Source organism: Alosa pseudoharengus, unplaced genomic scaffold (assembly GCF_046254945.1).
Source record: "Alosa pseudoharengus isolate Yale_2024_CS ecotype anadromous, Long Island Sound unplaced genomic scaffold, YU_APseudo_1.1 YU_APseudo_1.1_scf_23, whole genome shotgun sequence".
Taxonomy (NCBI): Eukaryota; Metazoa; Chordata; class Actinopteri; order Clupeiformes; family Clupeidae; genus Alosa; species Alosa pseudoharengus.
Genome location: NW_027468685.1, coordinates 8,457,544 through 8,484,171, shown reverse-complemented (window position 1 = coordinate 8,484,171; position 26,628 = coordinate 8,457,544). Strand labels below are relative to the sequence as shown.

General features: G+C 48.7%; 3 protein-coding genes and 1 long non-coding RNA gene across 5 annotated transcripts in view; all 4 read left to right on the top strand.

Moving 5' to 3' along the window:
- The window catches only part of scamp3 (secretory carrier membrane protein 3), an 8,636-nt gene extending 5,298 nt beyond the window's left edge, over positions 1 to 3,338 (top strand). For both annotated transcript variants that reach the window (XM_076301260.1, XM_076301259.1), the window contains 4 exons: positions 309 to 468; positions 1,099 to 1,200; positions 1,520 to 1,637; positions 1,955 to 3,338. In XM_076301260.1, the coding sequence (XP_076157375.1) occupies positions 309 to 468; positions 1,099 to 1,200; positions 1,520 to 1,637; positions 1,955 to 2,104 (530 nt within the window). In that variant the 3' untranslated portion in view covers positions 2,105 to 3,338. The remainder of the gene's footprint in view (positions 1 to 308; positions 469 to 1,098; positions 1,201 to 1,519; positions 1,638 to 1,954) is intronic.
- Positions 3,339 to 4,138: 800 nt separating this feature from the next.
- Positions 4,139 to 11,794, top strand: rnf115b (ring finger protein 115b). The gene is made up of 9 exons (XM_076301258.1): positions 4,139 to 4,319; positions 4,954 to 5,012; positions 5,208 to 5,274; positions 5,420 to 5,649; positions 7,736 to 7,804; positions 8,841 to 8,907; positions 9,196 to 9,289; positions 9,719 to 9,834; positions 10,104 to 11,794. The coding sequence occupies exons 1-9, from the start codon at positions 4,242 to 4,244 to the stop codon at positions 10,230 to 10,232; spliced, it is 909 nt and encodes a 302-aa protein (XP_076157373.1). The 5' UTR covers positions 4,139 to 4,241; the 3' UTR covers positions 10,233 to 11,794.
- An 890-nt stretch (positions 11,795 to 12,684) lies between these two features.
- On the top strand, positions 12,685 to 18,854 carry LOC143140400 (uncharacterized). The gene is made up of 3 exons (XR_012990649.1): positions 12,685 to 12,940; positions 13,835 to 13,931; positions 18,629 to 18,854. It is a non-coding gene; the product is annotated as an uncharacterized LOC143140400 (long non-coding RNA).
- An 11-nt stretch (positions 18,855 to 18,865) lies between these two features.
- The window catches only part of ash1l (ash1 (absent, small, or homeotic)-like (Drosophila)), a 34,111-nt gene continuing 26,348 nt past the window's right edge, over positions 18,866 to 26,628 (top strand). The window contains exons 1-2 of the mRNA XM_076301668.1: positions 18,866 to 19,560; positions 20,446 to 25,037. Coding sequence (XP_076157783.1) covers positions 18,901 to 19,560; positions 20,446 to 25,037 — 5,252 coding nt within the window. The 5' untranslated portion in view covers positions 18,866 to 18,900. The remainder of the gene's footprint in view (positions 19,561 to 20,445; positions 25,038 to 26,628) is intronic.

Below are 26,628 nucleotides of genomic sequence, written 5' to 3'. Positions count from 1 at the left end.
ACTTGACTTTTCTGCTCTCATGTGGTTATATATTTTGGTCTCTCTCTCTCTCTCTCTCTCTCTCTCTCGACCCCTTGCCCTCTCCCTGTAGTCACGGCTGAGGGCGAATTGCAGTTTGCACATTTCTTGGAGGATAAAGCATGACTTGCTCCTTGGTTTTATTTATTTTATTTTTAGTGCGACTGTACATTGTGACATGTAAGTACTTTGTGGCAAGAATGTAATAACAGGTTTTTGAAATTCAAATTCTCTCTCTCTCTCTCTCTCTCTCTCTACCCCTTGCCCTCTACGTCTCCCTCTCCCTGTAGTCACGGCCTGCACTCTGCTGTTCAACCTGATCTCCTCGTTGGCCAACTTCTGCGTGGACGTCTCGGGGGGCGTAGGTCTGGGCCTGGCTATCCTCTGGTTCATTCTCTTCACCCCCTGCTCCTTTGTCTGTTGGTACAGGCCCGTGTACAAAGCCTTCAGGTGTGCGCACGTTTCCTCCTGCTCAGAAACATTCTTCCCACACCATACCTCATCAAACCACCACCAAGCCATTTTGTGGTTACAAATTGACTACACCCACGCACATATTTTGACCATTTTGTGGTTATTCTTTTTTTTAAGTACGAGAGCGTTTGTATCGTCCTCTGGCACAAGCTGGACTTTAACCTGGCTAGAGGTGCAGTATGGTGTGAAGTATGGTCGTTAGTCATATCTAAACATTAAGGGATAACCAGAGAATGCAGAAGTCCCTGAAATTAGAATAAACAGAGTTGCTAGTTTGAACCTGTTGTTCTGTGAAGTAAGCTGCAGTTCTAGCGCCACCTGCTGCACATAGTGGGTACAAGAGGATGCATGTTAGGCCTGTTATCATGTGAATAGCTTATTGCTCCTTACTGTTACTTAAATTTGATATCGCTCTCTCTCTCTCTCTCTCTCTCTGCTTTTTAAATATTTTGGTCATCATTGATTGAAGTTTTGTGCTGTTGTGCAACGCAATAAAGTACAATTCAAAATCTTTCTTTCTCTCTCTCTTTCTCTCTCGCTCTCTCTCTCTATCTATCTATCTATCTATCTATCTATCTATCTATCTATCTATCTATCTATCTACAGGAGTGACAGCTCTTTCAACTTCTTCGCCTTCTTCTTCGTTTTCTTTGCCCAAGTCGTCTTCTATGTCATCATGACTATCGGCATCCCTGGCTGGGGCTTCAGGTGCGACTGCATAAGCAAACTCTTTACTTGTATGATTATTTGAACTTCATCAACCTCATATGAGGATAAGTTGGCAAGAGTCAAGATGTGGCATTTTTAGGAACTACCACTAATACAACTCGACAACCTCCATAACTCAGCAGAGACAAATAGTCTGTTGTCAGTTGTCACCGTGAGCTTGGCTAAAACGTACTAGTTGTACTCTTTCCAATATTATCATAGACGCTGTAACTCTTTAATCCTCTCTCCTTTCCTCACGCAATCAGTGATTACCTTAGTAATTCCTCTAGTTTCCCCTCCTGTCTTGTCCTTTTCGTAGTGGGTGGATCGTGAGTCTGGCTACTCTGAAGTCCAGCGTTCCTGTTGGGGTGATCATGTTGCTGAACGCTATCCTCTTCACTGGCCAGGCGGCCATGGGAGTGGTCATGCTGAAGAAGGTAATCTTTCTGCTTTAGTCCTTCCTGCCGTGTGGTGTGTGTGTGTGTGTGTGTGTGTGTGTGGTGGGCTTATTCCTTGTTCCATGACGAGCCAGAGACAGGAAATGACATCAGTCCGAATAGTGAGGAAAATCCCATTAAAAATCATGAGTGTGTGTTCCAAGTCTGTCCACATCTAAATGTCACATTCTTTTAAATGTCACTGTTTGGGTCTTGGCTATAGAGGTTCTCTCTCTCTCGCTCCCTCTCTCTCTCTCTCTCTCTCTCTCTCTCGTGGTGTGTTGATATTTGTGTTTCTTCCCTCCTCTCTCTTGCAGGTGCACTCCCTCTACAGGCAGACCGGGGCCAGTTTTGAGAAGGCTCAGGCTGAGTTTGCCACCGGCGTTATGTCCAATCAGGCCGTCAGGCAGGCAGCGGCAACTGCCACCACCTCTGCTGCCCAGAGCGCCTTCACGGGGGCGCGGTAGAGGTTTGGCGGAAGAGGAGGAGGAGGGTGGGTCTGGGTCGTGCGCTTGTCTGGGACGGCTAGTCCAAGCTGGACAAGTCTTTACAGACACACTGGCCTCAGATGTATCGGGACAAACATTTGTGCAAGGTAGATTTCCTTTGTTTCTGTCCATGATGTCCATTGTTTATTTAAAATAAAAAATGAATTATAAAAGTCAGTAACTGGGTAGTAAGAGTAGATTGTGTCCCTCATAATTTACCTACACGTTTTGGAAAAAAAAAAAAAAAAAAAAGATGCCGATTAAATAACAAAAACACTTAAAGCTCTGTTTGCACGGATACACCTGAGCGCCAAGAAGTGATATCACCAGTTGTTAATGTCCCTGGGGTGGGGGTGGGAGCCAGGACTATACCCAGAAACCTACTTGGGGAGATGGGGAAGAGTGGGAATATGAGGGGTCGGCGGGGTAGGTTACTGTAAATGAGAAATCAGTCATGAAAGAAATTCAATGGAAGACCCACAGGTGGTCTGTTAGCTACTACTGAGAAGTAGATCCCAAGTAGGGTGCCAATGCCATGACAGTCAGTCTCCCCTTCTGCTGCCAGTGTGAAAGGGTCCATTTCATCACTACTCTAGTACCCACATTAAGGCTGTTATGGCCTGATGATAATTCAAAGCCACCCCCCACCCCCACCCCAGAGTTAAGTGAAGATGTGAGAAATTGCTTTGAGCTTTTTGCAGTTGTTTTTAAAAAAAAAAAAATTCCATAATGGTTTCCTTACCTGAAAAGGCGCTGGTGACTCTCTTGCATTTCTGCTCCCAGTGTTCTACCTTTGCTTTAATTGGCTGTAGCAGTCAGCCAGGCCCTTTCAGTAACAAATAGCAACACCCAAGCATTGCTCCTCACATGATAATAAAAAATAATAATATGTGGAGATGTGTGGCAATTGTATTATGAATGCAAGCAAACTGATGAACAAACAAGATTGAATTGCATGTTGTATATTTGAATGATGGACATAAAGGCAGAAGATCATGTTGCTACAGCTGACGATGCAGTGTAAAACACACTAGGTTGATTTAACATGTAATTAACTATGGCTGAATTGTTCAGGTGTCTGTGGCCAATGTTTTTATGTCGCTAACAATGAGCTCTAACTGGTTTTTATGTTTTACCTTATCTTTTTTGTGATGTGAAGGAGAATGCCAATTTAAGTATTTTTCCAATGCCAAAATAAAGAACGACAAAAGCATTGTTTTGCTGACCTTTATATGTTTAGCTGTCACACTGTTAATGTTTGCGATGTATATTATTATTATTATTATTATTATTATTGTCACAACTGGAAGTCTAGTTTGTTTTTATTAAAACCTTATTACTCCCTAGAGCATGGACCCAATCTCTATAATATTTCTTCAAAATGAATTTGTTTTTACAAAGGCAATGCATGTAGGGGAAGTAGTTGACCTTCAACAATAATTTGTGCAACCTCAAGAACAATGTCAGAAAATAAATGCATAATACCAAATAGGTGTGGGGCAAACTATAAAAAGCCCTTTGATAATTAGCTTCCAATAAAATACTCATCATTGACCTTTAAACTACCAAGATGTTATACAGATGAGCATCTGGCTGCTGTTTTCTGACGACATGCTCCTGACACACGAAAAAACAGTTTCTACGGACCTGCATCCTTATTAGGATATCTGATATATGAGCCAAACCGTTATGCACAGTCATTTTAGACTAAGCCAAGTTGACGGTAGGAAATGACTCAGCCAAACTGGAGCTAAGACTAGACAGAATCTATCACGGTTTTATCCCTTTTTTGGTGATTCGTTTGCACCCCATGGCCTTACATGACCCAGCAATTTGCGTAAACTTAAAAACATACTAATATCTTTCCATGCCAGTGTCAAAGTAATGTTTTTAAAATGTATATCAAAACACTCATTAAAGCAGACATGATCATTCATCAGTTTGCCTGTTTCAAGAGCAATCTCACAGAGGGCTTCCTTCATTTATGTAGTAAAATATTCTTAGCCCAACTCGGTATCCTTCTGGACTGACTCGACCCCTGTGCCAGCCGTCGACGCCTACCCCCGTGTCAGTGCGCGCCCGGGTCAACGTCAGTATTTGGACTGCCACTCTGAAGATGGCGGAGGCTGCGACGGTTCCCCGGCAGCGTTTCTACTGTCACTGCTGTAAAAGTGAAATCGATCCTAAACTCCCGGTGAGTTCAGAAACCGCTGTTGATTCCACGTCAATGAGACGTCGTTACTACACGGAATGGTAGGATAACATCAAGATAAATGGGGTGTTTCCTTGCGAAAGTGCTCTCTGAAATAGTATTTAGGTTAAAAATTACAAATATTGCTTGCTATGATTGTGAGCTGAAAGGGTTGATCACTTTTGGTAAGCTTGTTGGCTACTTAGAAAACTTAGGAGGGCTAACAAAGTTGGCCGATTCGAGTGGCACAGAATGAGTGATCCAAGTTTAGGGTTTATGCTGTTGCCATATTTAGAACGAGGGCACGTTGTAGCCGATGGGGGAGAGCCCCTAAGATTGGCAGCCACGGTGTGTCGGTAAAGAGCCGAGAGACCACTGTGTGGATTAACGCCCACCTAACAGCTGACGCATGTTTATTAACATAGAAGCACACGTGCTGGCGCTGATGTAACCTCCTTAAGAGTCGGGGGAATATTATTTAGGGGGATTTTCACTTTGCACACCTAGGGTACGATTTTAGTGAAATATCCAACGTTAAAACGTATTAAGTTAAAATAAAGTGTAGCGTTATTATAGTTTAGTTATTTAGTTAATTAGTTAATCTGGAGCAGACAATATAGCCTATTTTTTCTTTCAGGAGTTTGTTTGTCCCACGTGTGAGTCTGGATTTATCGAGGAAGTGACGGAGGGGTCAAGGTAAGAGTCCGCTTTTAGTAGGCTACACAAAAGCTGGGAAGAATATCTCTGAACTCCTATAGGAAGACTAAAGTCTTCACGGGTCTAAAGATAGACACTTTGCCCGTATTGTCAACCAAAAGATGGCTTCATTTTATGCATTTTTGACCCACCCATGGTTGATTGTTATCAAAATCATTATCTCCTAAATCTCAGTCTCTTGGCAACTGGAGACACCACTGAAGCCAACGATGATGATGATGTCGGCTCCCAGTTTACAGAGGTACGGGTCTCTTGTCTAAGAACAGACGTTCCCCTCCTACAGACATTCCTTCATTTGTCTTTGTCTGGCCCTCAGTGCATTCCTCTGTGTGGTCATGCCTTATGTCACCCCACTCATCCACTCCTCCATATCTTTGTCATGTCAGCTGTGGCAGCTGCTCTTCATGGAGCGCTCTGCCCTCCTCAACGACCCCACCTATGCTGAGCTGCTCCCCAGCAGAGAGGAGGGTGCTCTGGAGGGAGCCGGCCAGGGGACCCAGGCAGAGACATCATCACTCTCCGCAGCACCCACAGAAGTAGAGCCTCTGGCTCAGCAGGACGCGGACACGCAGCAGAGGTCACGGGCCCGGCCGGAGAGGGCGCCGGCGATGGAAGGGTGGGTGGAACAAGGCTAAGAAGGTTATAGCCTAGTATAGCTATAGAATGTCATGAGATATAGCCACCCAGAAACCTCTCGGAGTACCTGTCTAGTGTGTTCAGATATGATAGCTTTAGGTAAATGTGAATGTACACATACAAAATACATAAAAGAAAAAGCTGTCTACTGTGATAACCCCTTGGTATTGTTATGCTATTGGCTTAGGAATTAAATGTCATGCAACACTTACTTCCAGTTTACCTTGCATGGATTAAGCCTATAGTCTTAGACTGAAAGATCCTTTCAGTTGAGATTTTCATTGATGTTTGCTTTTAGTTTACTTGACTTTTAGACTAGGACTAGGCTTAATCCTTGTACAGGAAACTAATCTTTAAGGTCCAATGAAGTTGGCTAACGTGAACCAGAGTAGCCAGATTCTTACAGGTCTTTAAGAGTCATGGGGGTTGTATTATCTTCCCATCACTCCGGAGGATCTTTGAGGGATTTTAACATGCCAATGCACTCTAGATCCTTCCCAAATGTCAAACCATCCTCTCTCAAATATCAGTGAATACAGTAAAGTACACGATCTACAGCTGCTACTGTTGATAGACATGTACTGTAGGGTATTATTTTATGCTAACAAAGAATAGTCTGTTCCAGTGGTGTAGGCCTAGTCTAGTTAGCTGTAGTGGGTATATTGTGATCAACCCCAAATGTTAATACGTATCCTTGTCTATTTTTAGTGGGTATACTGAGATGGTGATGCTTTTTAAGTGGGTATACTGCGTAGACCTGCGTATCACGTAGACTACACCACTGGTCTGTTTGGTTTTAGATGTAGTAGGTGGTATACAGCGGGGAAAATAAGTATGTATTCAATGCTTATTCTACCCACTGTATAAACTGGAAGTGTCATTCTACATGTAAGTAGAATAGTCTTTATGTGTATACTTTAGGTGTTGTTGTCCATGTAGTCAAAGTCAGCACACTTCAACATTATTTTTTGTGCCTCTAAAAGTGCAGGTCCAGTTCCAATAATCTTAGGGAGCTGAGGTCAAGCTGAGTCATGCATCAGTTCAGTTCCATTTATTTGTCATTGTTACAGGATAACAACGAAATGTTGTAAGAGCAAAACAGACAGACATATAGTTTTGTAGTTGCTCACCCATTTGCCTTATATCAATTTACATCCCCATGAATCACCCATTACTTTATACCTAATTAACTCCCCATAAATACCCCTTAGAAAACCCCATAAAGTGCTGTGTCCAGTAAAGTGCTTGGTGCAATACATTTATAAATCTAATAGAGTAGGTAGGGTTGTTGTAGTGTTTTTGCAACAATGCAAAGTCCAGGTCACAGTTATTGGGGGTGTATGGACAGAGGCATTATGTCACAGAGGGATGTCCGATGGGGAGTGTGTGTGTGAGTGTGTGTGTGTGTGGGGGGGGGACACGACTGTCCATTAAGCAGGCTGCATGCATGCTTGGAGTTTGGTGTTGTGTAGAAGTGAGTGTGTGCATGAAGAACAGTTAGCAACTGAAACAGAGAGAGATGTAGAAACAGAGTATTTCCGGAGGAACCAGACATTAACACCAACAACATTCTCACATAGTCAAATCCGCCAACCACAAACAAACTGTCCCTCTCTCATGCACTCGCCCGTTTATTATCAGTTTGATTTCTACAATGTATTAGGTGTGTTTAGGCCATCTTAAACAAGCCAAACCTAGAACAAAGAGGATTGATGGTGACCGCATGGTGTTTTTGTGGCCGAGATGAAAAAACAAGGTGTTGACACAGAGACTGTGCTGCACCCAGTGCTGTTACATTTTACATTATGGCTGTATCATCTGAAGATCTGTTTATTCTCATAATGATACTAATCCAAACTTATTCTAGAGGCCCATTTATTTACTCTATAAAAGAACATATAAATTCGCCAAAGAAATAATAATAATAAAAAAATTGTGAAACATATTTTACAGATACACATTATCATTGCATACATCATGCAATCATACATAACTGTCATCTGGGTTCAGAATAATGCATGACCTAAAATACTTTCTGGCTAACCTAATATTTGTTTCACATTAAGGATTGTACAGCAGTTTCTGGCTGGTTTGTTTGCCAACAACGGAAACCCAAGTTCTGCAACATCTTCATGGTATGTACCAACTGGCTTTTACATAGTTGTGCTTTGGCAATTTGCAGGAATTGTAATTCTGTAAGTCTGTAAAGTTAGCACTTCATTTGAAAAGAAACAAGTAAAGCCACAGCCATTTGTTAAGTGTTGATTTGAGTGGTGTTGGTTTTGAACACAGCAGTGTGAATTCTTTGCTACCACAAATCAGACTCTAGCTAACTAAAAAACATACATGAAGGACTAGTCTTTCAGTTATTAGGCGTTAATTAATTTTACTGCAGAATTACCGTTGTACCAGAAGGAAATGTTGGTTTTGCCTCTGGAACAATAGTCTGTTGTAACATCATGACCTGCCTAACCTGTATACGGAAATATGATATACAGACTCAAACAACGGTTGGCTACGTTTTTTTTAGATGGTGCAAGCTTCATGTATTGTGAACTGCAGTTAAATCACTGCCAATAACTAGTCCAAGGGATGAACTGATGAACTGCAACATCTGTGACCAGCCTCTTTGTTCCCCAGTTGGGCTGAGCTGTAATTTAACTGGCTGTTTTAAGTGTGTCTGTTTCTGGTCCGATTCCCATCGCCTCTTTTCGGCAGTGGTCTGTTTGGCGACCACAGACCTGTGGTCAGCTGCATGCCTTTGAGTGGCGGACCGTTCTCAGTAAACAGTTGTGACAGTTGTGCCGGGGAAAGCCCCTGTGAAGGCTAACAGCATCTGGAGCCTATCACCACACCCTGTTCACTTACACGTCCACCATAGCGTAGCAGGTATTATGTAAGAATAAAGTGCCCTTGTCCTGTCCTCTTATAAAGGCATAGTTGAAGCACATTATTTTCACAGACTTGGATGTGGGACTTAACAGAGAGATAATGTTTAATTAATTAACAGGAAGTTTGTCTCTCCCACATTGTTTCCAGAGTTTTTTTTTTTTTTTTTAATCGTTATTCTGGTACAGTTTCTGTCTCTCACTGCCTGTGTCTCACTGTCTGTGTTGTTCCCTGAGTAAATATTCTCCTATATAAGACTGGAAATCTTTCTGTCTCTGATAGGTCTCTGCACTCAAACCCAGGGGACTACGCATGGGGTCAGGGTGGCTTAGATACTGTCATTACACAGGTGGGTTACCATCAGACTACAGTCGCCACTATTGTCCTGTTTGGGATAATAGACCATTTCATCCTGGAGTTGGATTTGCAGGACTCATTTACCCTGTAGTAGATAAGATATAGCATGCATTGTTGAGTTTGATTTTGTCCGAGAAAGTCCTTTTTGTTTTTGCTGCCATTGTACCCATTTTTGAATGTGATCATTAATGATACTGTCCCCTCCCAAAAACTACGCTCTAGGTAACACACACACACACACTTACTGAGTTGACCCCTCCCTGTCTGTCCTTATTTTTAGTTGTTAGGTCAATTAGAGAACACGGGCCCTCCGCCTGCCGAGAAAGAGATGATCTCATCGCTCCCTACCGTAGCTGTTTCTCAGGAACAGGCTGGTGAGTTCCCATACTTTGCTGACATGCGTGCATACACACACACTCAGAAAACAAACACACACTCACTGTGTACTCATAATGAAAACACTTTTGGAGCCAAATGCTGAAAGCCTCTGTATTGTATTTTAATAAGATACATGTCAGATTGGGTAAGAGAGTACATCACACCTCTGCTAATGAGATATGTGGTCATTCACAACATTTAGTGTACCACTACCAGTCTCCGTTCCACGTTCATGTTGCATACCAGTGTAATAAGTTGCACATGTTGGCAGCATCGGTTCACTTGCTTGTACATATGAAATCATAACTAAAGCAGGACAATTTATTGGTCTCATGACAGTTCCCAATAAACCTGACTTTTTTTCTCCATGTTTGTATATCCTTCTCCTTCGTCGTGTGTTTTCCATCCATGTCTCTGTCACTCAGCGTGCCGACTTGAGTGCCCGGTGTGCCGGGAGGAGTACGCGGCTGACGAGAACGTCCGGCAGCTGCCCTGCCTGCACTATTTCCATAGCGACTGCATTGTGCCGTGGTTACAGATGGTAAGAGGTGTAACTATGGACACTAACATTTGTTTTCAAAGCATCTGTAAGGGGGCACTGAAAATAGGTGTGTTAACGTATGAATATTTAAACATACAGTATATAAACATATATAATACTCGTCTCATGGTTCATTGATTGGTATACTGTACATGTGGTGGTAAACAAGAACCCCATATGTAAAAGAAGCATCCAGTGACATTAGCTGTGGTGCATGCTGCTCATTTTGAGTTCTCATTATCTTTTGTTCTTTTGCACACTGTACGTAGCACGACACATGTCCAGTATGCCGTAAGAGTCTGAACGGGGAAGACTACAGTTTACTGCCAGAGCCCCTCGCCCAGGTCCCAGAGCCCAGCCCTGTCGCTGCTGAACCCCAGGGAGGGACAGCCCTTTGAGGGAAGCCCTGCTGCCTTCCTGCCTGCCATCTCCAGACGTGCTCTAGGCGAATGTGCTCCAAGTATTTAAAACACTTTTCAAAAAGTTTGCACATTTGGGTATCCCAAAGTTTTTTCCCCCCCTTTCTTCCTATTTATATCATATTCACACAGCACAGTAGATGACAACACTTCAAAAATGAAATGTTTTGACAGAACTCCAGGAACACATAAAATTCCAGAGAGCGGTATGCTTCTGTTCTCTGTGCTTCCTCGCCATTCAGTCTTTGTGCCGCCCTCCTTTTTGAGGTCTGTGTGTAGCCGAGCAGATGGACCTACGCTCATCCATGCCTTTCTCTCCCTCTTTTCCTCTCTCCCTCTCTCTCCACCCCTCTATCTATCCCTCTATCTACCCCTCTCTCCACCCCCAACTCCCAGGAGACCCATCTTTATGGATCTCTATGCTTTTTTTAAATTCCTCTGCATCTCCACAAGAACTTCTGTAGACTACTGAATGTGCAAACAGTTAACAGGGAGAGTGTTTTTTTTTTTATTATTTCAGTGCCAAAAAAAGGACAAGGGTATATTATACACTTTGTTATTGAGTTGTGAGAGAAATGTGGGACAGATCACTGTGCAGTGTTGTTTTTTCCCCCTATTTTTAGTGTGGCTCTGTGCTTCCCATTCTGACTGGTTCTCTCAGGTTTATGAACTGAGCTAGGCTTGGATCAGCCTCTCTGAACGCCGCTCAAGTTTGGGGTTCCGCCCCGTTGGCACCTCACCATGAAGACCACCGCTCTATCTTCATGGCTTCTCTTTTGTTGTTGTTGTTTTTGATGTGTTGATGCATTATTTTGTTTTTCTCTGTGACTTTTACTGTCCCTGTAACTGCAGTATAAGTGATTGTTTACTTTACCTGGTGCATCTGTGTGTTTAAGGTAATCTTGAGAGGATATGACTATTATTTTAATGTCCCATGAATTTGGGCGTTTTCTTCAAAGCATTGTGATTCTATCATCTGTTTTATTAGCTCTCTAATTGTGATTCTATCATCTGTTTTATTAGCTCTCTCTCCCGATAACACTCACCACCTTTATATCACTAACATCAGTCTTTTTTGGCTCTGTCATTCTTCAAGCTCCTAAAGATGGGTCACTTAAAGTATTTCTCATCCATCTCAGTGTCATCTCTAAGCTGGTGGTATAGCAGCGAGTGGATAGCCCTTTGTTCCACTAGCCTAGGCTACTGAAAATGCTCACTTTGGGTCTAGTTAGTTAGGTTCAGTGTCACTGATCTTAAGGAAAATACTTGTAATTGTAGACCTATAAATGCATAAAAGTGCAAAAAAGTGTCTATAGTAGGGGTCATGGTGGAATTCTTACTGTATGTTAAGTCAATTAATGGACAACACATTTCAACACTGGAATTATTGCCTAGAGTGAACGTTTTTTTTCTATTTGTATATACATGTATATGTATTTATGTCTATGTACACGTATATATAGGTATAATAATAATGCAATTAATAAGATCAAATATCTGACACTAAATTGACCAAAAAATAAAAGATAAACAAGTAGGCACAGTGATTATCTGAGTGTCCATTGTGATCTTATGTTTTCTTTCATCATGGTACCCCCTCTAATGTGGAAAAACTTGTGGTCGGTTGTCAATGTGGAGCACCATGGTGACCCAAAGAGCAGTAGGCTACTGGCTGCCAAACCAGTGGTTGCTTCAGTCTTTACAAGTTACCATGAACTATAACCAAGCCTACGTTGCAATAATGCATGTATTCTTCGCCTGTAAAGATCATACTTTAGAAAGATACCTTGAACAACAGCCTACCTAAAACTAAGAAGCCAAAGCCAATCTTGAGGTCACTAAATATTTCAGGAATATTAATATCATAAATGTCCATATATAGACTGTGCGTATCGACGGACTGTTCCTTTGTCCCGCCTATTCATAGAAGGAGCCAATAACATGCATAAACTGTTATGCACAAGGGAAACAGGCAAATGAAACATAAGGCTTTCCTACAATTTCCCAGTTAGCTCGTTATGATTGGATTGTAGCCACTTTACAGACACTTGAACAACCCGCCTCTCTGCAACAATTCCCACGGGAGTCTAGATTCTTCACTGTGGGTAAACACTGCCACGAGCGCACGAAAACACCAAGGCGCGTTTTTTTCCGCCTAGAAAGGTTCCAGAAGAATTGTAGAGGTCACGTAGGACCATTCGTATACAGATACAAGATTACTCTCGAATCCAAACTGTCCATTACGTAATGTCGTTTTATATCACATCGCATGCCAAGGTCTAACATTGTTAAAGAGAACACAAACATCTCAAGCGGAGAACTGGGAGAAACGGGAGAAAGTGGTGAACACTATACGCCACATGCCCTCCTCCCTCCTCGCTTGGTCCTCCTCCCCTCGCTCACAGTCTCTCCCTCCCTCCCCTCCCGCTCTGTGACGGAGAGAATGCCCGTGTTGTACTGACAGAAACGTTACGGGCTTAGCAGGCATGGAGGCCCGATTAATGAGAGAGGCCCATTCCGACACGTCCAAGCTCGACTAACACTGTCCCGGAGAAGGATTCCGGCGACATTCTGGGATACGACGGATAATAACCGCTGTACAGAAAAAGAAGGAGTGGGAGAAGAAATACAGGGAGAGATCCATTTCGGGTCTCTGTTGATTCAACGCAGCCGCCATTTTGTTGACAGTTCGTGTTTTTTTTAATAACCTATCCAACGCTATATCTGAATATTATTTTACTTAAAATCAATTGTGGTTAATGTCTCTTACAACATATATGTTTTATTACTGTTCTTTTATTGACTAGACGAGAGTGCATACTTTGCAAGGAAAACAAGCTAGCCAGTTGCAGCACACTGCTTCGTTAGCCGAGAGGGCTGTACACAGTTAGCCCGTAGCTAGTCGTAGCATCTGTGTGGATATGACAGGACAGATTATTCGTTTTACCAACGGGTTTGTCTGGTGTAATTATCTTGCTATAACGACAGTGTGGCTATTGTAATCATAAAGTCGGGTGTTACTGATCTCCTGGATGTATAGCGTATGGCCACGTTATCAGAGAACCAGCATAAGTTACACTTAGCAATCCAACCCTGAAAAATGATAGGCAGTTAGCAAGCTAGACTGAAACGCACTGGATACAATGTAGCACCAGGGTATTATTGAGGTCTAGCTTGCTACAAAATAAACATCTCCCTTCAATGAATGAATTGTGTCAAGCGGACGACATAGACAGTGTGCATGCGACACACTGTAATGTCCACGCAGTAAAATACACTTTTTGGTAACGGGAGAGTTATTTAACACTATTAGTGGGCACTGTCTAAATAATTTGCTCTCTGGATAGCACCCTGGCTACCTAGCGTACGTATTTCACTAATAGGACGTTGGATGGGGTCACTTCTGTGATAGCCTGCTAGCAGGTTTCATATCCATAAGTCAAGATAACAGCGCTTTGTTGCGCTATATTTACCGATTGTTAACATTTCGTCCTGGAGAGAAGTATGATGGAAAGGACATTGCTGGATTTCCTTCGTTATTTTGATAATTGTCTTTTATCTCATTCCCCCCGGCAAATCAGCACTTGCAACAAAAATACTGTGGCGACCATGTTGATACACAAGAAGGGAGGATTTTGATCCAAATTATGTGAGCTCCGTTTTTGGACCGCTATTAAGGTGAGTTGCTATAATGGCTATGCTGTTATCGAACCATTTTTTAGCGCTGTCTAGATTTTGCTGACTCCTCGCCTTTCAGGTGTTGGGACAATGTAGTGTAATTTTAATCTGTTAATTGTATTTTCTAAAGAAAACGGAATAACGTTAGCGACTTGGTAAGGAAAGCAATGGGGAGAGACAGGCATGGTGAGTTCTGGAAATCTCGCATCAAATCATTACTCGCACGAGGCTATCAACATGTTTGACGGCGACACGCTTGTGAAATCATTCGGCAGGTGTAAACAGCGAGGTGATTCCCCTAGTTCTCTCACCTTGTTAATAATCGGATCCTAACGGTCTTTGGAAAGTTAATTGAATAATATAGTGCAAGTAGTTTCCTTGTGTGTTGTGTTATTCTAGTAAGAATTGGATTTGCGCTTTTTTGGAATCAGAAACTGTCCTAGGCGCTAACATTATTTGTTACTTGACTATTTTTGCAAGTTTTATGCGTTTCATATGATACTTGCCTAGCGAGACATGTCGATCATCCTCAGATAACCTCAGTTTCAGTACGGTTCACAGCACATACAGATGGCGTGTGTGTAAGACTTGAACGGGAGCAAGTGGAACTACACGTGTGTCTTAAACAAGTTGCTAAATAAGTGGACCTGTCTGGAGACTGCAGGGCACCTTTGAACTCTGACCCACAACAGCACGTGGCCTGTCTCATGTCAGGAAATAACGCGTTCACTCGTAGAATGTTGAATAGAGAGTGCTCGAACATTGCTAGGGAAAATCCTGTTGTGGCTGAACTTCCAGATATACCACTAGACGTTTTCTTCAACGTTGCGTTGTCATATATTTCGAGAATGCGTTTGGATTCATTAGTTTGAGTGAAGAATGAAGTAATTCATTTTAACATCACCGTTTGTTTTGATGTCACCTTTTGATGTCGTATTTCGTCTGAGACAACTGCAATAAATGACTGGGTTTAAGATTCAAAAGAGACGTTGCCGTAACTTGTGTGTGAGCGCACAGCTCAGAGATCTTGCGTGTCTCCAGGATAAATTCAGCAGTTTATGAACATCGTGTGCAAAAGTGCGGAGTGCGAGGGGAGGGGGCGCGCTAAGTTGTTTACTATGTCTACGTATTCATCCGCTGCGTTGTCGTACACCTTCCATTTATCTCTCTACCTCTTTCTTCCTTTCTTTTCCCCACTTTATTAATTATAAAACCCGTCTGTGTTACACAAAAGGTAGAATACCTATAGCTTTTGATTGGTCCTTACCATGTATCCATCTTTCTGAAGAAGACCCTATTGATCATTTTCATGTGTTTATCCTATAATTCTACTCTGCTTTCTCGGTATTAACTTAACCTGTCACAAGTTGAGAAAAAGTTGGTTTTCTGCTGTATTGGACACATTGGACTTGTATCCAACATATGGAGATAATGTACTCCACAGAGAAAATACTGATGAAGCAATTTGTGTTTGTCATGCGGTGTAAGTACCCTTAGGCAAAGAACAGACTGATTTGGGACTGTGCAGAAGTAGCCAGTCCTGACCATCTTAAATACATCTGAAAAGCTTTAAAAGAACTCGGAGGTAGCATTCTATTCGTAAGGAATGTGCACATGAAGAAGGATTGTAGACAGAATGATGAGTCAGATGAAAACCTCTGCCGCTCGAATCTGGTGAGGGTGATAAGACCACAGGCGGATCGTGTGCACGCGCGAGAGAGAGGAGAGTGCAGAGTGCAACTCTGACACCTCAATGTTGTGCCTCTCTCAGTCTGTGTGTGTGTGTGTGTGTGTCTTGCTCGGCTGTGTACAGTGAACAGCGCCGAGAGGAAATAGGGGAATGATTGTCACTGAGGGAGTGGACGGACAGGGGAGAAAGCAAGAGGGAGGGAGCGCTGGAGAAAATGTGTTTTCGATTAGACGGAGCACAGTGACTCTAGTCTGACTGCCTTACTTTCAGCCCTCCGAGAGAGAGGGAGAGAGAGAGAGAGAGGGAGAGAGAGAGGGAGAGAGGGAGAGAGAGAAAGATAGAGGGAGAGAGAGAGAGAGGGAGAGAGAGAGAAAGAAACACAGCGGAAAGAGATGGAGTGAGTGTGTGTCTGTGAGAGAGGGAGAGAGAAAGAAAGGGGGATTGATGTAGTGAGGGGAAAAAAAGAGGGAGGTGTGAGTGAATGTGGTATGTGTGAGTAGGGGAAGGGGGGGGGGGGGGTTGAAGTGAAATGGGGTGAGTAATTGTAGTAAACATAGAAAAGAGGGTGTGGGGGAAGCGTGGCACAGCACAGACCAGACCAGAATGTAGACCCCTAGCTCACGGGACAGATAGATTTCTCACTAAATTACTCCTTTTTACTCCGTGGACTTGGCAGTTGAGACCGGCCCCTTTACCCAGCTGTCACATGTAATTGTGTAGTGCCCTGGTGTGCCCAGATCTGCCCTGGTGTGCCCAGATCTGCCCTGGTGTGCCCAGATCTGCCCTGGTGTGCCCAGATCTGCCCTGGTGTGCCCAGATCTGCCCTGGTGTGCCCAGATCTGCCCTGGTGTGCCCAGATCTGCCCTGGTGAGCCCAGATCTGCCCTGGTGTGCCCAGATCTGCCCTGGTGTGCCCAGATCTGCCCTGGTGTGCCCAGATCTGCCCTGGTGTGCCCAGATCTGCCCTGGTGTGCCCAGATCTGCACCAGGAGTCTTCTGTACGATCTCACTCTTTTTCTTTCTTTTCTTTTGTACCTCTGTTTTTGTCTCTCTCTCTTTACTTCAGTCCTTCACTTCATGCATCTCTTTTTCCTTATCTTACTGTCTTACCTGTCGTTTCACTGTCTTGGTTTCGGTTTCTCTCTCTCTCTCTCTCTGTCCTCTCCCTTCTCTCTCTCCCGCACCTCTATCCCCCACTCTCTCTCTCTCTCTCCCTCTCCCTCTCCCTCTCCCTCTCTCTGCCTCCCACGTTGTGATTGGCTGAGTCGGAGGGCTGGGGAAGGCAGCCGTATCCGTTGTCTCCCAGTGGGGTTTGCCGTGCTGAGGTCACTGCACTGAACCGCCTGGCGGTGACTTCACTTGGAGAAAGCACCTGCTCTGGGCAAACCCCGCATTAAATCACTCCACACAGCCCAGGAGGACGCACAGAGAGAGGGAGAGAAGGAAAGAGAGGGGGAGACTGGATGCAGAGAGAGGGAGAGAGAGAGAGAGGGAAAGAAGGAGACCAAGAGAGAGACAGGACGCAGAGTGAGAGAGGGAGACAGAGAGACAGACAGATTGAGAGCGAAGGAAAGAGGAAAAGACGGATTTAAGATGTTTACTCCCCGATGCACCCCCCCCCTGCTTTACCCTCAGCCCCTTCTGGGATGATGATTAGGATCCTTAGTCGACGACGAAGTGCTGAGCCAATTACCCTCAGCTTATGCTACCGTCCTAGACTGATTGGGGCACCGTGGTGGTGGTGGAGGTAGCGATGCTTTACCAGCTGTGCCGTCCTTTACTTTCTGTCCACTCCTCATCCCTCTAGCCTGGCCTGCCCACAAGGGCTCTCGGGACACGGGAGCCTCTTTTCTCAACTCACCCCTACATCGGCACGATAAACCACACAGCCTCTGAGACCTTGGTGTGGGTAGCCAGCCATGAAAGCACTAGCTCTAATGGAGAAAGGCATGGAGAAGACCTATCAGTGGTGGACGGTGGTGGTATTAGCGTAGTGGCTAAAGAGTTGGCTTAGCATGCAGTAGTAGACAGAAAAGTTGTGGGTTCGATTTGCAGCTGCCACCACTGTGTCCCTGAGCAAGGCACTTAACCCCTAAGTTGCTCTGGCAAAACTGGCCCTTGTTATAATCGGCATACATGTATAAGTCGCTTTGGTTAAAAGCGTCAGTGAAATGGATAATGATGCTGATAATGGAAGAGAGTTCCATTATCAGCATCATAGTTGTTCCCACAAGGCTTCCGTTTTAACGTTCCATATGTTATCTTAATGAAGCGGAAGTAGATTGGGAACAAAATAGAACGTTCAAGCATTGTTTTTGTTTTTCTTGTTGAAAGGGTCTATAAACATAAGAGGGCAAGGTGCTAAAGACTGCTGGGTGGACCGCAGGGTTGGATGGGTGTGTTACAGACAGCTGGATGGCCCTCAGTGGAGGGGGTTTGCCAAGAAAACTGGCAAGAAAACTGCCCCCGCCAAAGCTGTTGAGCTGTGTTAGGAAATTACATGTGTATTTTGTGTTTGTTCACAGGCTAAACTGCTTTATTAGAGCTGTTGAGCTGTGTTAGGAAATGCCATGTTTATTTGTGTTTGTTCACAGGTTAAACTGCGTTATTACACGTTTATAGCAGGCTGTCTGTCTCTCAGGTTGTTAATTTGCATAGCTCTTAGGCTACTCATTAAGAGACTTGGTACTGCTAGAGGGGACTTGCCACCACAAGGTGAATCTACCAAGGAGAAATGTCTCTACTCTTGTCTGTGATGTTTCCCCCCCACTGTTCGTGTCATGCTAATTTGTGTCACTTAACGTGGGCAAGGTTACAGTCGTCGCTAATGCGTGTGGTGATGTCATCCAGTGTGCCGTGGTGGATTCACCGGACAGATAGCTATGCTCTCAGATCACTGAGGTGTGACTAATGCAGAGCTCTGTGTCTTTCCTACCTTCCCCCCATCCCCCTCTTCCCTTTCCTCCTCTCTCTCTCTCTCTCTCTCCCTACCTGTCCTTATCTCTTAGATTGAAGGTGAGAGGGCTGGCCAGCCAGGAAAGGGACAACTGCACCACTGCCAGGAGAGGATTGCTTTTTCAGATCTCTCTCTCTCAACCCCCCCTTCCCCTTCCCCTTTACTCCCCCTCCCTCCTCCTGCTGAACCTTTGCCTCCCTCCCCAGCACCAGTGAGAGAACTCTTGACCTGACGGCCGCACCTACCATTTCCCCCACATAACACCCCCCCTCCCCATATCCCCCCCCCCCCCCCCCACCACCTCCTCCGACCCAGAGCACACACATGGATCAGAGGACTCAGGGGGGACCTACCACGCCACCCCCCCTCTCCGCCACAGCTCCCGCAGGCGAGCGCGAGAAGGAGGGCGTGGGTGGGAAAAAAGAGGAGGAGGACGAGAAGAGGAAGAAGGAACGCGAGGGGCCACAGTCACAGTCGGAGTCTGGCGCGGGCACCGAGGGGACGCCAGGTGACCCTTCCCAGCAACCGCAGCAGCAGCTGCCGCAACAGTCCCCTCAGTTCTCCGTTAAAGAGGCCACGTACGCGGAGGGCAACGTCAAGATGAAGATCGGCCTGCAGGCCAAACGCATGAAGAAGCCCCCCAAGATCATGGAGGACTACGTGTGCCGACCGGCCTTCCGGGCCACCGTACGACACACCGGGAGAGGAGGGGGAAGGGGAAGTCGGGGAGCAGGAGGGGCGAACGACACCACCACCACCACCACCGCCGCCAATGCCTCTGCCGCCACCACCGCCGCCGCAGCCACCACCACCACCACGCCTGGCGGGCGCACACAGAGCCCGTCGCTCGGGAAAGAGTCGGAGAAGAGTCAGAGCGCCGGCACGCGGCCTGTCCCGCCTCCAGCCCAGACTCCTCCCCCTCAAGCCCCGCCCACATCCACAAGCCCCATCACTCCAGTCAATGGAAGCCCACCGGCTAAGAGGGTAAGAGCTGCTCCACTTTCTAATGTCTGTTTACCGTACGCAAAGGCTGAGAACCACGGCTACCAGAACCACGGCTACCACGTATACTCAGTGATATCACTCAGTAATGTACTTACAATAGAGTTTAAGGATACCTGGTGTAGTTCAAAACATTCCAGTCAGGGTTTAAGTAATCTGTCATCATTGCCCACTTCGTCTTCTATGGGGAACAGAGGGAAGTTTTTCTCATTCTTCTCTCCTCGTACCTTGTGTGTATGCTGTACCTCTCATCCACTATTACTCCTACGCCCCCCCCCCCCCCCCCCCACCAAACTGTCCCCACATTGGCCTTGCTAAGTGTTATTGAGCCGAGCGTCTTTAGCCCTGCAGGCAACCGGGGGGGGGGGGGGGGGGGGGGGGAGTGGGCAGAGAGAGAGAGCCCCATCAGTGCACTGGGACTTCAGCGAGACAAACAACACACTTACCGCAATCCTCTTGAGCAGGCACTTTCCCCCTTTAGAGTCTAAGACAAAAAACCCTGCCCAGGAGTAGGCACTTAGCTGGATAGATCAAATTCAATTGAACCTGAGGCAGATTCCTGCTTGTCAACGCGAGGTGTAATTATGGAATTAGAGCCTCACCTAAATGGGTTTATCAGTCTCATTGTGAAAGCTCTGCCTGTGTGACCAGGCCTTCATTTCATTTGTGTCCAGTTCCTCATTGAGTTTTCCTGTTTGTGGTAAACTGGGGCAATTTTAGACAGCTAATGATATAAAGGGGCTCGAATGTTCCAGAATTATCCATAATAAGCGTTCTAAACTCCTCCCTTATTCTCTCTCTCTCTTTCTCTCTTTATTTCTCTCTTTCTCCCTCTCCCTCTCTCTCTCTCTCTCTCTGTCTACACAGGCTCCCCCAAAACTGGTCAGTAAGTCCGAGAGCAAACCTGAGGGGAAGGCGACGGCCTCAGCGGAGAGACCCCTAAATCTCCACCGCCCGCTGCCTGACTCAAAGTTGCACTCCTCCACCAAGAAAGCTCCCCTGGCGCAGCCGAACGCCGCCCTGGCCAACTCCAGCCCGTCTCCCCCGGCACCCCCGGCCCCCTCCAACCACGAGCCCAAGATGGACGGCGTCATGATGAAGCCGCCCCAGTTTGCGTTCGGCGAGGCTCAGCGGGAGCAGGACCGCGGGGTCCCCGGCTGGGGAGGCTCGTCCACCGTCACCGAGAAGCTGGCGCAGCTCATCGCCACCTGCCCCCCCACCAAGTGCCCCAAGCAGCCTAAAGTGCGCCGGCCCTCCCCGTCGCCCTCGCACAGCAACTCGGTCCCCCTCATCTCCAACCTGCAGCGGCCCGAGAGGGCCATGGCCAACAGGGCCACCTACTCCCGCATCCAGCACCTGTCCCCTCCACCGCCTGTCTCACGGCCACCCGGCCGGCCTTACGGTTCACGCAACAAAGACAGTGTCATGGACAAGCTGACCACCAGCTCCCGGAAAGAGGAATCCGATGGTGGGGTCAAAGGAAACGCCAGCAGCGGTAGCAGCATCAGCTGCTCCGCCACAGCAACCACCACCGCCGCCGCCACCAGCTCTGCCCTTCACTATGGCAACAGTCGCTTAACCACCGCCAACGACAGCAACGATGGCAACAACAACAATAGCAGCAGCAGCAACAACAGCAACAACAACATCATCAAGACTCAGTCACGGCTCACGCACGGTTCGCCTCACTCCTCTTCCTCACCCACCCTGTCCTCCTCTTCCTCCTCTTCCTCGTCTTCATCTTTAGACCAGAGAACAGGAAGCGGCTCCACACACATAGGGGTCTCGTCCATGCTGGGCCCTCGACCGAGGCCCAGTCCCTCCCGGGCGGAGGAGAGCGGCGAGAAGGACAGAGAGCGAGGAGAGCGGGACGGCAAGGACGGCCCCAGAGACTTGAGCAAAGGCTCGTCCCCCTCTGGGCTGGGGAGGTCGGAGGCGAGGGAGAGGGAGAGGGGCTTTGTCCTGGCCGCCAGAGGCGAGCGCGGAAAGAGCTCCAGCCCGGCCAAGAACAGCCCGCTCCGGGACAGCCGACCCAGCCGGACGGCGAGCCCGGCCGAGCTCGGGACGCGGCGGAACACCTCCCCGTCCGAGCCCTCGGGCGGCAGTCCGCCGCCACCTCTCAGCGACTCGGCGCCGGGGTCCCCAGGGTCGCCGGCCGAGCAGGACAACAAGCCGCTGAAGAAGCGCCGGGGTCGCCGGCCGCGGTGGACGCGCGTGGTCAACCGCTCCCAGAAGGCCGCACAGGACGCTGCTTTGTGCCAGGCCAAGCCTGGCATGCCTATGTCGGCCCTGGGGCCCAACCCACCTCCCGTCCGGAGACCCGTGGGGCGACCCCCGAACCCCAACAAGGTGCAGGTGCCCCCTGCCGTCCCACAGCTCTTCGACGCCCCGCCGAAGAAGAGGGGACGCCCCAAGTCCAAGATGCCCCGTCTGGACGCCCCGGCCCGTGGGAGACCCCCTCTCAAGTTGGCCACCTCCAAGGTGTTCTCCAACTTTAAGTCCAAAGAAGAACAGGACCCCCCGGTACTGCACCCTGAGGTGGACCTCAACCCCCCCAAGCCCATGCCGCGAAAGCGGGGACGCCCCAAGCGCCTTCCCCCTACGCTGCCCCAGGAAGGCCAGCCCCCTACATTAGCTCCAGAGCAAGGCGACTCCGGCGACAAGACCTTCCGCAGCAAGGGCAACGGCCAGCTCATCATGAAGACCATCATCGGCAAAATCAACAAGATGAAGACGGTGAAGCGCAAGCGGCTGCTGAGCCAGATCCTGCTGGGGTCAGGGGTCGGGCCGGAGGGAGAGAGCAGAGCGGCCGGAACCAGCACGACCAACACGGTGGCGGCCGCCACGCAGTCCCTGTCGTCCCTGGCCGCAACGTTCGGAGGGAAGCTGGGGCCCCAGATCAACGTCAGCAAGAAGGGCACCATCTACATGGGCAAGAGGAGGGGACGCAAGCCCAAAGCGGCGGCTAACCCCCCCGCGGGGGCCCCGACGCCCCCTCCAGAGCCCTTCCTGTCCCCCAACACGTCCTCCCCGCACCACCCGCACCCCTCCCAGTCTCTGCAGAGCCAGCAGCACCACCAGCTTCCCCCGACCGATGTCTTCCCCTCGCCGTCTCTCTCGCAGTCCAGCGGCGGGCAGAGCCCCATCAGCGATGCCAGCTTCGTGGAGCCCGGCTCGGTGCACTGCACCCACTGCAGCCACGGGCACCACGGGCACCACGGCTTCCCCTTCGCACCGCCGACCTTCTCCGCGCCCTCGCCGCGCTCCCTGGGGCCCATGGGCTCCGGCTCGGGTTTGGCCTCGGCGGCGTCTCAGAAGAAGTCCTCCTGCCGCGGCTACCACCACCACCACCACCACTACCGGACGCACTACCACTACAGGAAGGTGTCGCCACCCCGGCCACTGCTGCCGACCTCGCCCGCTCCGCTGAGCGAGCTGAAGGAGGCCACCCCGTCGCCGGTCAGCGAGTCGCACAGCGAGGAGACGGTGCCCAGCGACAGCGGCATTGGCACTGACAACAACAGCACGTCCGACCGCGGCGAGAAGGCGGGAGGTGCCGGACTCGGTGGCGTCGGGATGCCCCAGGGTGTCGCCAGCGGCCTTCTCATGCCAGGGGTCATGGGGTCGGCCGTGGGCGTCGGGGCGGGTCTCAGCCCGCGTGGCAGAAAGAGACATGCCTCCTCGGTCCTGATTGACCGACCCTCGCCTTCTCCCTCACCCCTGGGGGCCCGGTCGTCCCCCGACCCGCGGCGGGCTCACCCGGCCGCCGGCCCGGCCTCGGCACTGGTCGGGCACAAGGAGAAGCACAAGCACAAGTGCAAGCGGCGGGGGCACGCGTGCCCGGCCTACGACAAGCTCAAGCGGCAGAAGCGCAAGCGCAAGAAGAAGTACCTGCAGTTGCGCTCACGCCGCCAGGACCCCGACTTCCTGGCCGAGCTGGACGAGATCTGCGTGCGCCTGAGCGACATCCGCATCTCCCACCGCACGCCCGCCATGCGTCTGGGCAGCAGCCTGGCGCTGGGCGCCGCAGGCGCGGGGGGAACCGGCAGGGGCGCCACCCTCAGTAGCGGGCGCAGTAGCGGCGGCAGTGCCAACCCACCGCCCCACCACTACCTGCACCGAGACCTGTTGCCCACCATCTTCCGCATCAACTTCAGCGGCTACTACTCGCCCCACCCCGCCTACCCCTGCGACTCCCTGCACTATGTCCGCAAGCCCGACCTCAAGAAGAAACGCGGTCGCCCCCCTAAGCTGCGTGAGTCCATGTCCGAGGTGCCCTTCGTGCCCGGTCTCGGCTTCCCCCTCTCCAGCGGTGGCTTCTACCACCCCTCCTACAGCGTTCCCTACTCCTCTGCCCCTCTGGGGCTGGGCTACTATCGCGGTTACCCCCCGGCGAGCGCCCTCTACCCCCACCCGCACCACCAGCCTCCCCACTCAGCCACCGCGCACCACCAGCACCACTCCCCCTCCTTCCCTCCGCCGCCCCCGCCCTCCTACATGCACCACCACCCCTCGCACCTGCTGCTCAACCCCTCCAAGTTCCACAAGAAGAAACACAAGCTGCTGCGGCAGGAGTACCTGGGCGGGGGCCGCTCGCCGGTCCTCTACCCGCCCATGGCGCCCGAGCTCTCCTTCGGCTGGCACCACAAACACAAGCACCGGCACAAGCACCGCGAGCGCTGCGGCGGCCCCGACGAGCAGCTGGAGCAGCGCGGGGGCAGCACGGAGAGGGCCGAGCGGGCAGAGCGAGGAGAGAGGGGAGACGGCGTCGGGCTGGGCAGAGGAGAGAGAGGAGGAGGAGGAGGAGGAGGAGGAGGAGCAGGGGGCATGGAGGCCCTGCAGCACTGTCGGTTCGGGAGAGACGGGTCGGCGGAGAGTGCCGGCAAGCCCACATCGTCGTCAGCGGCGGCGGCGGCTTCAGCCAACTCTCCTTCGTCGTCTTCCTCATCCTCGGCCGAGCGCTACAAGAGGAAGGAGGCGTCGGCGTCGTGCCTGGGCCCCTCACGCCTGGCACTGGGCAGTCGCGGCCACACGTCAGCCGACTCCTGGTTCCGAGTGGGCACCGCGGATGCCGACTACGCCAAACTGTCGCACCACTCCGCCGGTCAGCCCGGCGCCTTCTCCGACGGACACGCTGCCCAGCCCATCGGCTGCTCGGACAGCGAGGAGGACGAGGGCCTCTCCCCGGCGGAGGACGACGCTGAGCCGCCGAGCGCTCAGCACACCAACTTGTTCGCCTCGGCACTCACCAGGAGCTCGATGCGTCCGGGTCGTGGCCGGAGGCCCGCCTCCTCGGACGGCGGTGGCGGCGGCCTTGCGCGATTGGACAGATCCCTCCGGAAGGACCGGTCCACCTCGGCGGAGAGGAGAGAGACAGGTGAGTTGTCCCAGCCTGTCTGTCCTCAACCTGTCTGTGTGGATGAAACTACCCGAGACGAAGAGGCGTCTGTCCCGACATAGCGGTAGTCTCGCTGGCCAGGCGGTCAATGTGAGGTCTGGTAGCTGTGACTGCTTAATGTGGCTGAGAATGGAAGAGTCATGTTGCAAAACCCCTACTGACCCAAAGACTGCTGTTATCTTGCATGACATTTATGCTTGGCCAATTCTGAAATGAAATTTCTTCGGTCCAACACACTTATTTCTGTCGCGTTGTGGTTTGCTAACAAGTTTTGCTAACTGACTTGAATGAAAGTTGCAAGTGTGCAGATCTCCTCATGTTTGTTCTTGTGGATAGACAATGACAATGGTACTAACACATGGCTATCTTAGGCTAGTGGAAATATTAACATCAGACGGCGTGTGCCAGTTTGTTGGCTAGCCATCTGAAGATGGGACTAAAGTAGTTGTAGAACTAGGAGAAAAAGCAGACATGTACCCTAATAGAGAACACATGCAGGTGTGTAAGCTTTCTTCTATGCATCTTGTGTGCCTGTGTGCTTTGCTTTGCTATGCTATGCTATGCTCTGCTATGCTATGCTATGCAATGCTATGCTATGCTATGCTATGCTATGCTCTGAGCTGCTGTAGCTGTGCCTCTCTGTCTGTGCTGTACTTCTTTTTATTTCTGGTCACACTTTACTTGGATGGTCTAAAACGATGTACAGATTCGCAGATTATTAAAACTTAACTTTCTGTTGACACTCTGCTAACAGCAATTTATGGTCATGGTTTGGGTTTGGTTAAGGTGATGTTTCAGTAATTTTTTCAACAAACAATAAAAAATAAATTTCAAGGTAGACTATCCAAGTTAAGTGCCACTTTTTCCATTTGCTGGGCCTTTGATGTATGTAATGTATGTATGTATGTGTGTATGTATGTAATGTATGTATGTATGTGTGTATGTATGTATGTATGTATGTATGTATGTATGTGTGCTGTGCCTCAAATTCATTGCTATGGGGCTTGGTCTCCATGCAGTGCTTGCCGGTGTGTATCGTTAGTGTGTGCCTGTCTGCTAATCCTCCCCTCCTGCTATCCCAACACATCTCCCCAGCTTGGCTGAATGGCAATAAAAGAGACTTGAAAACTCTGAGTTTGTGACATGCTTGTCTCTCTCTTTCTCTCTCCCCTCACTCTCTCTCTCCTTCTCTCCATCTCTCTCTGCTCTGTGTATATGAGTAGTGGTGGCTCTCTCCTGTGTGTTCTTTGATATCTGTGCTGTCCCTCTGTTCTGTCTCTGGTTGTTGTATCTGCGTTCTGCCTTTGGGGTAGCTCTACTCTGTCCTGTCAAATCAGTCAGTCAGTCAGTATGGTCTGGATAGAGTAAGGGATTACAGTGTATTATATTGGGTATTTACACTAGAGTTTTGCTTATATTAAAAATGTGAATCCTGTTAGAATAACAAGGAACTACAATAAAAGAATTTCAAAGCATTAGAGACATAACAAGGAAGACATTAAGACAAAAGAATGAATAAGTCAGCAGTGCTCCATAAGCAGACAATTTAAAAAGTAGGTTTCTTTAGAAACCTATTGGTATGCAGAGTATGCCAGTCTTACCACCACTAGGTTAACTCGTAAACAAAAAGATTGATATATGACCTCTGACAT